Source organism: Chelonoidis abingdonii, chromosome 5, assembly GCF_003597395.2.
Source record: "Chelonoidis abingdonii isolate Lonesome George chromosome 5, CheloAbing_2.0, whole genome shotgun sequence".
Taxonomy (NCBI): Eukaryota; Metazoa; Chordata; order Testudines; family Testudinidae; genus Chelonoidis; species Chelonoidis abingdonii.
In genome coordinates, this window is record NC_133773.1 from 90,092,652 (window position 1) to 90,106,119 (window position 13,468).

The 13,468-nt window shown below is 39.4% G+C and overlaps 1 protein-coding gene across 3 annotated transcripts in view; it reads left to right on the forward strand.

Annotated features, from left to right (window-relative positions):
- The window catches only part of SGCZ (sarcoglycan zeta), a 392,280-nt gene that overhangs the window by 307,446 nt on the left and 71,366 nt on the right, over nt 1–13,468 (forward strand). For 2 of the 3 annotated variants that reach the window (XM_032799005.1, XM_032799006.1), the window contains one exon: nt 9,174–9,296. The exons of the other annotated variant lie outside the window; for it this stretch is intronic. In XM_032799005.1, the coding sequence (XP_032654896.1) occupies nt 9,174–9,296 (123 nt within the window). The remainder of the gene's footprint in view (nt 1–9,173; nt 9,297–13,468) is intronic. 3 annotated transcript variants of the gene reach the window in all.

Consider the following 13,468-nt stretch of genomic DNA (forward strand, 5'->3'; position numbering starts at 1 on the left):
TTCTACTTCATCTAATCCATTTCTGACGGTTAACATCTTGGCTGATACCAAGGAATGAACCAGCTAGAGCTAGAAGCAGAAATTGTTACAGTTTGAGCTAAGTTTTCCAGCTGAGATCTAGAATAGACCCATGTCTTCCATGGATTAGGTACAGAATGAGAAATATAATCTTCACTGATCATTGGGTTGCATAACATGCCTAAGTGCCTCCAAAGCATTTTTTTTCTTAACTCAAGAGTATGCTAGTCATGGGAACATGGAAAATCACTTTTGAGATGCCTAAACCTTAGGGACAATATAGGGGTGAGTATTTGTTAATATGTACCATAGTTCCAAATAATGGTTATCATTTGTTTGCTGAATAATCAATGAAAATTGTGCAAAATATTATCTTATTTTAGCAAAGCTATAAAACATTTATTATATATTATTTGTATGCTGCAAATAACCCCAGTCCTCATTATGCTATAAACATATGACGAAGTGCCCAGTCCCTGTCCTAAAGAACTTATAACTGAAATAATTATGCCATATTCCACTATAAACTTACAGCATCGTCAGGCTGTTTGTTATATATAAATGTCATAATTCCAACTAAGGGCATGGCTACACTTACATTTTTGCAGCGCTGGTAGTTACAGCTGTGGTCGTACAGCTGTGTAGGGCCAGCGCTGCAGTGTATCCACACTGACAGCGACCAGCGCTGCAGTGTGGCCACATTTGCAGGCATTGCAAGCGCTGTTGGGAGTGGTGCATGTGGCAGCTATCCCAGCGTTCAAGTGGCTGCAACGTGCTTTTCAAAAAGAGGGGGTGGGGTGGAGTGTGACAGGGAGCTTGCAGGAGACAGAGAGAGTGGGATTTTTGGAGCAGACACTGTGATAGCTCCCTGCCTTGCAAGTTCAAAAGATGGGGGTGGTGGTGGAGTGTGACAGGGAGCATCGCGGGGAGACAGAGAGAGTGGATTTTGAGGCAACACTGTGTGACAGCTCCCTGCCTTGCAATTCTGGCCATTTCCCCCACCCCTCTCTCAATCACTCTTAAATGTAAAAAGGCTTCAGACCAGATAAGCAACTTCTCCGACGGACTCTCCCTCCCCCCCCCCGTGCTTTTGTCTCCTCAAGCAACAGCTGTGAACATTCCAAAACCTCCGCTTGCTCGCTCTGCTGCAGCAAAGAGCAGCTGTGTTTGTTTTTTAGATAGTAGCTCCGGGGAGTACCTTCCGGTTTTGTTGATATACAGGATTGGTGAGATACCTCCTATACCCTGGAGCGCCAATAACAGTGCTGGTGAGTGTCCACACCTGAATGAGCAGCGCTGCATCAGCAGCGCTGGATTCGCTACACCCGTAGCGGACCAGGTGTACAGCCAGCGCTGCAGGAAGGGAGTTGCAGCGCTGGGCTGAGCTCTAAAGTTGTGGATACTGCGTAGTTGCAGCGCTGTAACCCCCTCACCAGCGCTGCTGCAACTTGCAAGTGTAGCCAAGCCCTAAGTTAGAATTCAAAATTTTACTTTTCATCATTTGTACTCTGAATTATCTAAAGGTGTTTATGATTTAATACAAATACACAACACGGTGCAATGTTACTTGGTCATGCAAATGTGCCAGTAAGCGTAAGTTATGAAGGCACATTTTTAAATAATTTTAAAATGAATGCGTACAATGACAACTGCCTTAAGCTGTCATGCAAAAGAATGACAGGAATTGGTTGCTTAACAAGGTACACTCAGAATTGTGCATGATAATGTTGGTTGAAATGTCACCTACTGGAAGAGCACTAGATTCAGGAGAACATGGGTTCTATTCCTAGCTCTGCTACTGGCCTGTTGGTTGACCTTGGGGATGTCACTATCAGCACTCTGTGCCTCAGTTTTCCCATCTGCAAACTGCTATAGTGATACTAACGCTTTATTAAGTGCTTTGAGACAACACTGATGAAAAGTGTGTAAGGGGTAAAGCATTATTAAACTTTGAGTCTGATTCTCTCTGTGCCAGAGCTCTTCTCAACATAAGGATAAGGTAAGAATGTGGAACAAGACATATCAGGGAGGCAGTTATAGAGTCTTTCTAGTGCCTTTCTGCCACTGATGCCACTGAGTGCTGCTTTCAAGCACTGACACAGGGTTTCTTAATGGCTATTTCCATGGTGGAGTTAGTGCTCCACTATGCCCCCTTCTGCCTCCAAAACATAACAATCCACTGACTTTCCTCCAAGGCTGGACAAAAGGTGGTGGCTTACAATGATCATACACCTCACAAGGATTTCCCCTCCACTAAGAGTTTTTTTCACAGGTATGTTGGTACTGGATTGTGGGCCCCTTTGCACAATGGCTTGAGAATACCCATTTCAGAATCTGTCATTCTGAGTCAGTCTCCTACAATTGGAGATTGCATGGTAGATGGCTTCCTGTACACCTTTTCATTCTAGTCTTTTAATACCTACATTTATTGTATAAACTTATGTATGAAAAGTTCATGTTAAAGAAAGAGGCAGCCAAAATTTTCCTACATTATTGTACTGCAATTTACCTCAATATTCAGCTTGATAATCTGCAAGAAACAGTACAGTATATTATTTTTATTGTGAAATCCCTTGAATGCAAACAATGCTAAAATTCATTCTTCACATTTTCAGCAAATACTCTAATATTCTCTGTGAATTTGTATTTAATCATTCACTATTAATTTAGCTGTGATTTCAAAGCAAATTCTCAAGGATTATTTATAAACTACTTAAGGAAGATACTGAAATAATATTTAAGGGCTTTTAGAAATATAAACTCTGTTTCAAATGAGTCAGTAGTTTGTAAATTGAAATTGAATTAAACTTCTCGTGGGTTCTGAGTCCCAATCCTGAGCACACTGAAGCCAATAAGAGTTTGGACAGTCACATTGGTGGGACAAGATTCTGACCCTCGGGAAGTAGACTGCCCCAGTAGTAGCATTATTTGCTCAACGGAACTGAAAAAATTTCTCAAATGACTCACTAATTTGGAGGAATCCCAGAAATGACATTCTCAATGCAATAAAAATTGGAAGAGACAGATAGATGTATGTTACCACCCAACTGTGGAATCTATAGTTTCAGAGAGATTCTATTCTGTATCCAGTGCAAATGAGTATACTGGAGGATGTGATTGCTCTACAAGTTTTATCTAACAACTTCACAGATGTGCATTACTTATACGTGATGTCTTGAGAGACAGTTCTGTCATAGTTTGCTTCTTTTTGTTATTTTAATATACTGTCACAGATTCACAAATCATGTATTTGCTCACTGCTTTTGAGACACAACTGTGTGCATTGTAAACTGAAGGATGAAACACACATTTATCACACATGCAACTGATAACACTTATTTTCCCTTCTGCATGATTGAAATGTAACAAAACAGTCCAGCATTTCTGTTATAGCATTTATGACTTTGTTCAGCAACTTTAAATCCTCAAAACAAAACAAAAAATCCTAAATGGTTGCACATCATAAATGGTCTTTATGCTTCTGGATGATTCCACAAATGACTTGAATATACCAACTCTACTCTGCATTGGTTAGGCCTCAACTGGAGCATTATGTCCAGTTTTGGGCACCCACATTTCAAGAAGGATGTGGAGAAATTGGAAAGGGTCCAGAGAAGAGCAATAAGAATGATTAAAAGTCTAGAGAACATACCTATGAAGGAAGGGTGAAAAGAATTGGGTTTGTTTAGTATGGAAAGAGAAGACTGAGAGGGGACATGATCGCAGTTTTCAGGGTATCTAAAGGGTCATTAAGGAGGAGGGAGAAAACTTGTTCATCTTAGCCTCTAAGGATAGAACAAGAAGCAATGGACTTAAACTGCAGCAAGGGAGGTTTAGGTTGGACATTAGGAAAAAGTTCCTAACTGTCAGGGTGGTTAAACACTGGAATAAACTGCCTAAGCAGGTTGTGGAATCTCTATCTCTGGAGATACTTAAGAACAGGTTAGATAAAAGTCTGTCAGGGATGGTCTAGAAAGTATTTGGTCCTGCCATAAAGACAGAGGACTGGACTCGATGACCTCTCAAGGTCCCTTCCAGCCCTTGAATCTATGAAACGGTTTCAGCAATAATAATTGAGTACTATTCAGTAAAGCACCATTGGGTTCCATAGTGTAACATATACTCAAAGTACATTTCTTTTTTAATTGTAGAAAAAGTGGAATTCACTTTTGTAGTGACATTTGTGGAGTAACTGATTTCTAGGAATATTTTGATATAGTATGAAAGTAAAGAGCCACAAATGTCAATGGTTTAAAATATCTCACAGGTTTCCTGGTGGTAGCAATCATTTCTGCTATAGATGGATAGCTTGTTAAGCATTCTGCGTGAAAAACTGTACAGTTTGTAACACACCAAGTTTTATATGTGAGTATTAAAAGCTGGGTTATTACTTGTAATAGATATCGTTCCCCTCTCACTTTTCCCCATCATTTTTACCAAAACATTATTCTCCTTTTCCCAGACCTGAAAGTAGTTCTATATCTAGCCCATCTGTTTTGATGCCCTCTGCCTGTATAGTTGTGCCTAGGAAAGTAAATATAGGGTCTAACTTGGTACGGATATGACAATTTCCTGCATGTCCTTGGGAGAACTTTTTAAATTAAGTTTAAGTATTTTTGGTGTCCATTGTTTTAAATGCAAAGTTTATGTATCATTATGTGTGGTTCCTGTAAAAGTTTGCTCATGTCCAAAATGAGTAAAGACCTATGCCTACACTAAAGAATATCAGAACAGACTATCTTCTGACAGTGGCCGATGACAGATTCTTGAGGGAGTGAACAGAGCAGGGCAATATTGAGTGATCCATCCCCTGTAATTCAGCATCAGCTTCTGAAAGTTGGAGGTTTAGGGGCGCCTCAAGCATAGGGTTGCATCTCTGACCATCTTGGTTAATACCCATTGATGGAACTATCGCCCATGAACTTATCTAATTCTTTTTTGAACCCAATTATACTTTTGCCCTTCACAACATCCCCTGGCAATGAGTTATGCAGGTTGACTGTGCGTTGTGTGAAGAAGTATTTCCTTACATTTGTTTTAAACCTAGTTCCTCTTAATTTCCTCTGGTTACCTCTGGTTCTTATGTTATGTGAAGGGATAAATAACACTTTATTCATTTTCTCCACATCATTCACCATAATTTTATAGACCTCTGTCATATTCCTCTTAATCAACTCTCCTTTTTAAGTTGAACAGTTCCAGTCTTTTCCTCCTACGGAAGCTGTTCCATACTCCTAATCCATTTTGTTGCCCTTCTCTGTATCTTTTACAATTTTAATATAGCTCTTCTTCAGATGGAGCATCCAGAACTGCACACAGTATTTAAGGTGTGGGTGCACCATGGATTTGTATAGTGACATATTTTCTGATTTATTATCTATCCCTTTCCTAATGGTTTCTAACATTGTTAGCTTTTTTAAAAAAAATGCTGCACACTAAGCAGATGTTTTCAGAGAACTACCCAAAATTACTTCAAGATCTTTCTTGAGTGGTAACAGCTAATTTAGACCCCATCATTTTGAATATATACTTGGGATTATTTTTTCCAATGTGCATTACTTTGCATTTATCAACATTGTATTTCATCTATCATTTTTTGCCCAGTCACCAGTTTAGTGAGATTGCTTTATAACTCATCTCAGTTTGTTTTGGACTTCACTATCTTAAGTAATGTAGTAACTTCTGCAAATTTTGTCACCTCACTATTCACCCCCTTTCATATCATTTATGAATATGTTGAACTGCACTAGTCCCAATACAGATCCTTGGGGGACCCCATTATTTATCTCTCTCCATTGTGAAAAATAACCATATATTCCAAACCTTTGTTTCCTTTAACCTATCTTTTAACTAGCTACTGATCTGTGAAAGGAATTTCCCTTTTATCTCATGACTGCTTCCTTTGCTTAATAGCCTTTACTGAGGAACCTTGTCAAAGAATTTCTGAAAGTTCAAATATACTGTATTTGCTAGATCATCCTTGTCCACATCTAAAGAATTCTAATAGATTGGAGAGGCATGACTTCCCTTTACAAAAGCTGTGTATATATACAAAAGCTGTGTTAACTCTTCTTCAACCTACCATGTTTATCTATGTGTCTGATAATTCAATTCTATTCTATACTGATTTTTCAACAAATTTGCCTGGTACTGACGTTAGACTTACTGGCCTGTAATTGCTAGGATCACTTCTGGAGCCATTTTTTTTAAAGGTATTACATTAACTACCCTCCAGTTATCTGGTACAGAGGCTGATTTAAATAATATGTTATATACCACAGTTAGTAGTTTTGCCATTTCATATTTGAATTCCTTCAGAACTCTTGAATGAATACCATCTGTTCCTGGTGACTTATTACTTTTTAATGTATCAGTTTATTCCAAAACCTCCTCTATTGACACTTCAGTCTGGGATAGTTTCTCAGATTTGTTCCGGACAAAGAATAGCTCTAATGTGAGTATCTCCCCCACATACTCTTCAGTGAAAACTGATGCAGAGAATTCATTTAGCTTCTCTGCAATGGCTTTATCTTCTCTGAGTGCTCCTTTAGCATATCGATCAGCCAGTGACCCCATTGATTGTCAGGTTTCCTGCTTCTGATATACTTCAATATTTTTGTTAGTTTTTGTGGTATTTAGCTAGTTGCTAATCAAATTCTTTCTTGGTCTGCCTTCTTATATTTTTACTACATGTGCCAAAGTTTATACTCTTTCTGTTTTACACATGTTGAATTTAATTAGATTTCCCTAGTGCAAGCAAGACTGAAGGACTGATAACAGATAAATGTATTCATGGTTATTTATAGCCTGATCTTATATGGTGTTCATTCAGTAAGTCCATAATCTTTGGGAATGTAGAGTGTGACCACCCTGCAGAATCAGTTCTATTCTTACTCCTGTCTCTGTGAGATTAAATCTGGGGACTATCTCATTTAGAACAGAGGAATCTGGGGTGATTTAGGCCCAAATTAATTTAAGCAGAGTAAACAGCTTTTCTTTCAGTCCCACTATCCAGGATGGTGGAGAAATGAGCTGTACACACTCAAATTTCTAGTAGATTAGGGGAGAAGGAGGTAGTGGTCCCAACTAGCTAATCTGAACAAAGAAGATTGATATACGGGTGAGCCAATCGTTTGTCCTGTGAAGACTTCAGAAATGAGGGTAATAGGGGGCTATTTAACCTTTTTTTTACCAGACACTCTGCTTTAAAAATCCAAGTGGGAGTGGAGGAACCTCAGCACCATGTTGGATCAGGCCCTTTAATGGGATTTGAGGGACATGTGAGCCTCACAGTTCAGAAGCTGCATGAGAAGTAAGTTGGCACTTTCACATACACACACACAGAAGATCCTCAATGCAGTAAAAGAAAATAAAGCCACTTTAGAGCTGTTGAACCTTGCCATCTTGGTTTTATAGTGCTTAGGGATTACAAACCAGCAGGTTCAGTTCTTAAGAGTTCATATCTGTTATGGTTAGCATGTGTTTGTCATGCCACTGGGAGTGAATGCCTCTCTGGAAGCACTCTGCCCTTTGCAGGATTAAGTCTCTGTTAATGGGATATGAGGGTTCTGAGAGACTCTCGGGATCTGGTCATTATTACATGGTTATAAAGAGCAGTTCAGAAACCTGTTCACTTCTTTCACTACACAGAGTAAATAAAAATTGTAGCAAAACCTGATGATCACAGTCATAATGTTAAAAATAAAGCAAAAACATGACGTGGAGGTGGAATCAGATACCTTCTGTATAAGAGGCACTTTTACAACAGGGAAAATATAGCACTAATTTCAAAGGAAGAAAGCTGCACCTATATTACTATAAACCTTCTGTATTGATATTCTAAATATAATTCTAGCTTCTATAAAGTGTATATATAATATCACTCTAGTGGGGTAATCACCCTTCCAAGAGCGTAACCTTTTTTTTTTTAACTTGGCCCTGAATATTAAGAACCTCATCAGAAAATCCTAATTCAAAATTGGCTGTTAGGGCTTTTATATCTCTGATTGAATTCCGGTTTTTGATTATGGCCATTTATATGTTGAACTGATGACTGCAGCATTATGTAAGCAGGTGCATTCCTCGCTGTACAATATCTCCTAGCTTCAACAGAGCTGGGGGGCTGGTATGTGAACTCTGATGACAACTGCAGTGGAGTTCAGAATACCACCCCCATAATCCTTTGCATGTGTATCTTGAGGGGATAATCTAGGCCTAAATTAGGAATCTAAATTTATAAATGTAACTAAATGGGTTCAATGAGAAAACCTAGGAGTGTCATAGAGATAACATTGCACAAGAAGGCTGAAGGATTTCTTACTTTTAGTCAATGGAACATAATTTGTCATTTATCACCCTCACTTGGAAAACTAAAGTTCTGTTTCATTGCTAATGATGAGTGAAATAAGAGGATACAATTTAAAAAAAAAAGAGTGAATTTATACTGAAGTATGAGAAGAAAGAGGGATTGCATTCTAAATATAGTAGATAGGACTTTGATATCTGCTTTTTGTCTAAAACCTGTTCCGCATGCTCTAGTTGGGAGTTTGATATCTTTAACTGTAAGGCACTAAGTGCCCTAAGATATTTAGTATTTTTTCTTCCATAACATCAAGTGTCAAACAAGTAATGAGACAAAATGGTGTGTATGTGCTTTAAGTTATCAAATTATGAAAGTACCGTATATGACAGGACTAAAAAATCAAACTGGAAAAAAATAGCTTTTCCACAAAGTGAATTTGTTTGCTTGTTTGTGTTGGCAGAATATGTCAGTGCTTATCTTTTGTTCTTACTGACGCAAATCTGAAAATTATACAAATACAATCTAAGAAGCCTTTCTGAATTGACATTTCAAAATCTCTGAATTTTAGTTAATTCCTAATTTTTGCTTTTCTTTCCACTAACGTCAATTAAATAAATTATATATAATATTTACTTTTATTTTTAAATCCTATCCTAATATACAATACTAGGATAATCATTTGTACTATGAAACTGTTGAAAGATTTTATAATACAAAGTGTTCTACAACAGACCAAAATATTGTTCAAAACTTGAGGTACTGTACGAGCTTCAGTGATTCAAAATTAAGTATTGATTATTTTATCTTTTCATTTCAATTTTCTTAGATGAAGTGTCTTATTTCTCAATTCCAGGAGCTGAGGCTGTGGAGGCCCAGTGTAAGAGATTTGAAGTGAGGGCAAGTGAAGGTGAAAAGGTGCTGTTTTCTGCAGATGAAGATGAGATCATCATTGGAGCTGACAGACTCAAAGTAACAGGTAGAGTAACAATTAGGTCTCTAAGAAATATTTTTTTGTATTTTTAATAACCCTGATGATGATTTTACTTAATGAACTTGTATCTCTCAAACTTTCATAAACTGTTTTCCCAGGGCAATGAATGGGTGTATGGAGGCAGATTCTTAGCATTAGCAGAGAGTGCTTGAGCTGTTCAGAATAATCTAGGATGAGCAACCAACAGGTGCAGCATAATATCATGTACGAAAGACCTTTTCCAATGCTCAGAATAGAGTGACCAGATAGAAAGTATGAAAAATCAGGACAGGAGGTGGGGGGTAATAGGTGCCTATACAAGAAAAAGTCCTGAATATCAGGACTGTCCCTAACCTAGTCACCCTAGCTCAGAATAAATTTCTTTGTGACTAGTGTTGAACTTAGAATGATGTTTATATGATCACAAATTGTATGTTTCATTTTTAACAGGGATGATTTTATATGTCATTAATAAAGCATTGATTTATAGTAGGTGTGCCATTTTGAAAGGTTTTACTTACATAATGTCCCTCCTAATTGTGTAAGAGCTACCATTATGTAGAATGTTTTGCAGTTCTTCTGTCGTGAAAATATCAAATCTAATTTCTGTATGCCCAATTAGTACTCAACTAAAGCATGCTCACCTTGAATTTGAGAAGGAGACGCCTATTTCTGAGGTGAAGCTTAGTCTGGTTAATAGAAGAATTAGAAAGAATTCTCACTTGGGAGGCAAATTACCCAGTTTTGGGCAAATCTGTAAGATTTATATACTATCAGTGTAAAATAGATTACTACTAAAGCATCTTTATGCATTTCCTGAACATCAATGCCTAGAGGGTGCATCGATGCATTATTATATACTTGATTGTAGTGCTGAGTGAGCCTTAAAAGACTCAAATAAGCTAGGTTTAATTTAGATAAGCATCTAAACTTTCAATACTTAAAAAAGCCTTATCTGAACTAGAGCTAGGTCTGAATTATGAAATTCTAATCCAGAGTCAGATACAAATCTGAACTTCCCCACAATTCATATGTATGGACTCAAGAGTACCAGGTCAGTCCACATTTAAGAGAAGCTTGAATTACAAAATTCAAATTATGATTCGACTTCTCTAAAATTCAATGGGATGGTTGTTTTGAGCCCGTATTTAAGTAGAGCTATCTGAACCTCTTTTGTCTGTAAAGTTAAGCTATAAATCCCTAGGCTTTTTGTGAGATTTTAGAAACTACTACTACTTTACAGTCAGGCCAGATATATCAAAATGGTTTTCTCATACTATTCTAATACTTCTACTTCCAGTCCAGACTGGATCCAGAATATCCAGAGGCACAGCCAGGGCAGGGGGGGAGTTAATGAAACTTTCTTTTTAAGTATCAACAAAGATGTCTGTTTACAGCAATATTGATTGATAGATAAAGAATTTTTTTTTAATTCACTCCTGTTCTTCCATTCCTACCTGATCTCTACTTATTTCTACAGCCCACAATTTTCTTCTCATGCTGGTACTTCATAATCAAAGACTTTTCACAGTAGACAATTTATAAATGCCATCCAGTGAAATAGCATTAATTCCATCTGTTTACAAGGATGGGGGAGGGGTTACTTATTGCTACAGAGGAGCTCTTCACAGACAGAAGTTTTAGAAGACTTTTATCAGAATAGAGGAGATATTGGAAGAACATTAGAAGAAAAAGGCAGAATCATCTTGGAGCCCCACTGGGATTCAAACTCCCAGTCAGATTGTTAAATATTCAGACATTCAATCTTACAAATTGACACAAGCTTTCAAAGCAGCTATTAAAAGGGAACAAAAGAAAACACACCCGACAAAGAACATAGACGTGCTAGAGTTGTCACCATTAGGAAAACTAACTGTGTGCTGTAGATGTGATGTATCTTTTTAAAGACTTTGAAAAGCAATTTATTGTATGAGTGAACCTTAACTTCAGTTTATATGGCTACGTTTTCAATGTGGCTGAGTCTAAACAGCTCCCATTGACTTCAATAGGATCAGTAGGGAAAATCAGGCCAATAAAATTGTTCCTTGTGACAAAGAAAGGGATTTTTCTCTTAATTCATGAAAGAAACCAAAGTGTATATATCTAATATTAAGCAAAAAATAAGTATAGTTTTTTTAAAAAAAAAATACTGAAGATTTTACCTTACCCACAAAGGCCAGGAAAATTTGAGTTAATGCTGCTTTGACACCTTTAGCTGAGTTTCAGGGATTACTGTCTGTGTGTGTGTGTGTGTGTGTGTGTGTGTTGTGGTGTGTGTTGCGCGCGCAATATATATATAAAAACAAAAATTCTCCTCTCACCCCTATGGTGGTATGTTCTTCCTCAACCTCGGCTCCTCTTACCAGAGGCCTTGGAGTTTGGGTTCTGCGCCAGTATCTTAGCTGTTCCTAGCACTGCCTCTTCTGGACAGAGAGCTGTGATGTTGTTCTGGATCTGCTGGAGCCACTCACCCACTTAGAGTCACAGCCCCGAGTGCTCCTACCACCACTGGACCACTTTGGCCTTTCACTTCCACATCCTCTCTATCCTCTTTCAGGCCCTGGTACTTCTCCGCTTCTCATATTCCTTCTCCTGATGTGCTGTCACTTGCACTGCCTATAGCTATCACCACCGCGTCTTCTCTCCTTTGTCTATTACCACGATGTCTGGTTGATGCCATACCTGCCTGTCACGTCTGGATCTGAAGTCCCACAGAAATCTTAGCCCTGCTATTTCTCCACAACCTTCTGCTGAATCTCCCATCTGAGTCTTGGAAGGTCTATAGCCCTATGCTTGCAATATTCCGTACACAATGCCAGCCCACTTAGTTGTGCTGTCGTGTATGCTGTTCCTGCCTGCATCTTACATCCTTGCCACTATGTGTTGGACTGTTCTCTGAGGCCTCTCTCACAGCTGCACCTTGGTTCCTCCTGGTTTGGTGACCCCTTCGCTGCTTCAATGATCTGGTGCTCAGTGCTGTCCTGTGCTGCTATGATCAGTGCCTCAACGCTAGTCTATTTAGTCCAGCCCTTTCCACCACTGTAGATTTCCAATGTTAGCCACCTCAGCTATCTTCGATGTACATCCCATCAGGTCTTGGTCTTGCCATGGACTCTTTCGCTGGTCTTCCTCCCATGTGTGCTCTGCCTCAGGCATTCTCTCAGCAGCTCATTCTTTGTGGGCCATCTACTGATGACTCCTGGAGTTTCCGGTTTCAGTCCAGGACAGTAGGCTTTAACGCTCACCAGCCCGCCCACTACTTTCCGGCTGGTATACAGTCTCTGGTGTTGACTTGGTGAAACCCTCAGTGCCATTGGGAGGAGCTTCCGGGTTCGTCACATCGGCAAGCCTCCATGTCCTCCTTTGGCCGCTCGTATACTGGCAGGTATTATGACTGGCAGGTTCCGTGATGGCGTGGATCTTGTTCTTCCCACTGACTGCTCTTCAGACCTCCTCCTCCTTATCCTTTGGTATACTGGATGTTGCTGTTTCCTTGCCCCTCATCATGTTTCCATGTACTGTGGACGCCAAGTACTTGTACTGGTCTGCATGTCTGCTATGTGGCCCGCTGGAGTTGTCCACCGCCATCATCTTGACTACCTTCCCTCTCTTCACTACATCTGACCACACTTCTCCAGTCCGAATGACATCCCGAATATCTCCTGTAATCCGTCAGCGTGATTAGCGAGTCGATGTCTCGTTCAATTCTTAGCATACAGCTTGATGCATCCATGTAGAGTAGGTGGCTGATGGTAAGTTCACTCCTGAACCTGTAAACCCGATCCAGTCCTTGTGAATCGGCTGAGGGGGTTTAAAGCCATGCAGAACAGCAAGCAGGGACAATGCATCACGCTTGTATATGCCGCATTGAGGCCAACTTGTGCAAGCATGGCCTGAGTTGAACTTCTAGTGTGTCTTCCTAGTCCATTGGATTCTGAGGAAGAGTCCTTAGTGTTCCTGTGCTTGTATAGCGCCAGACATCACAATCCACGTGTGCGCATGAGTCATAGCCCTTTCCTGTAGTCAAGTCAGGCTGAGTCAGATTGGTTGTCTAGACCTTGAGTCTTGGGCGACCTGCGTCTATCTCTGAGCCAACTGGTGTTTTGAGCGCCTGGTGTTTGTCCAATGCCCTTCGAGCTTGCTCATGTATTGGCCCGTATGGTCCTGTAGTCTGGGCG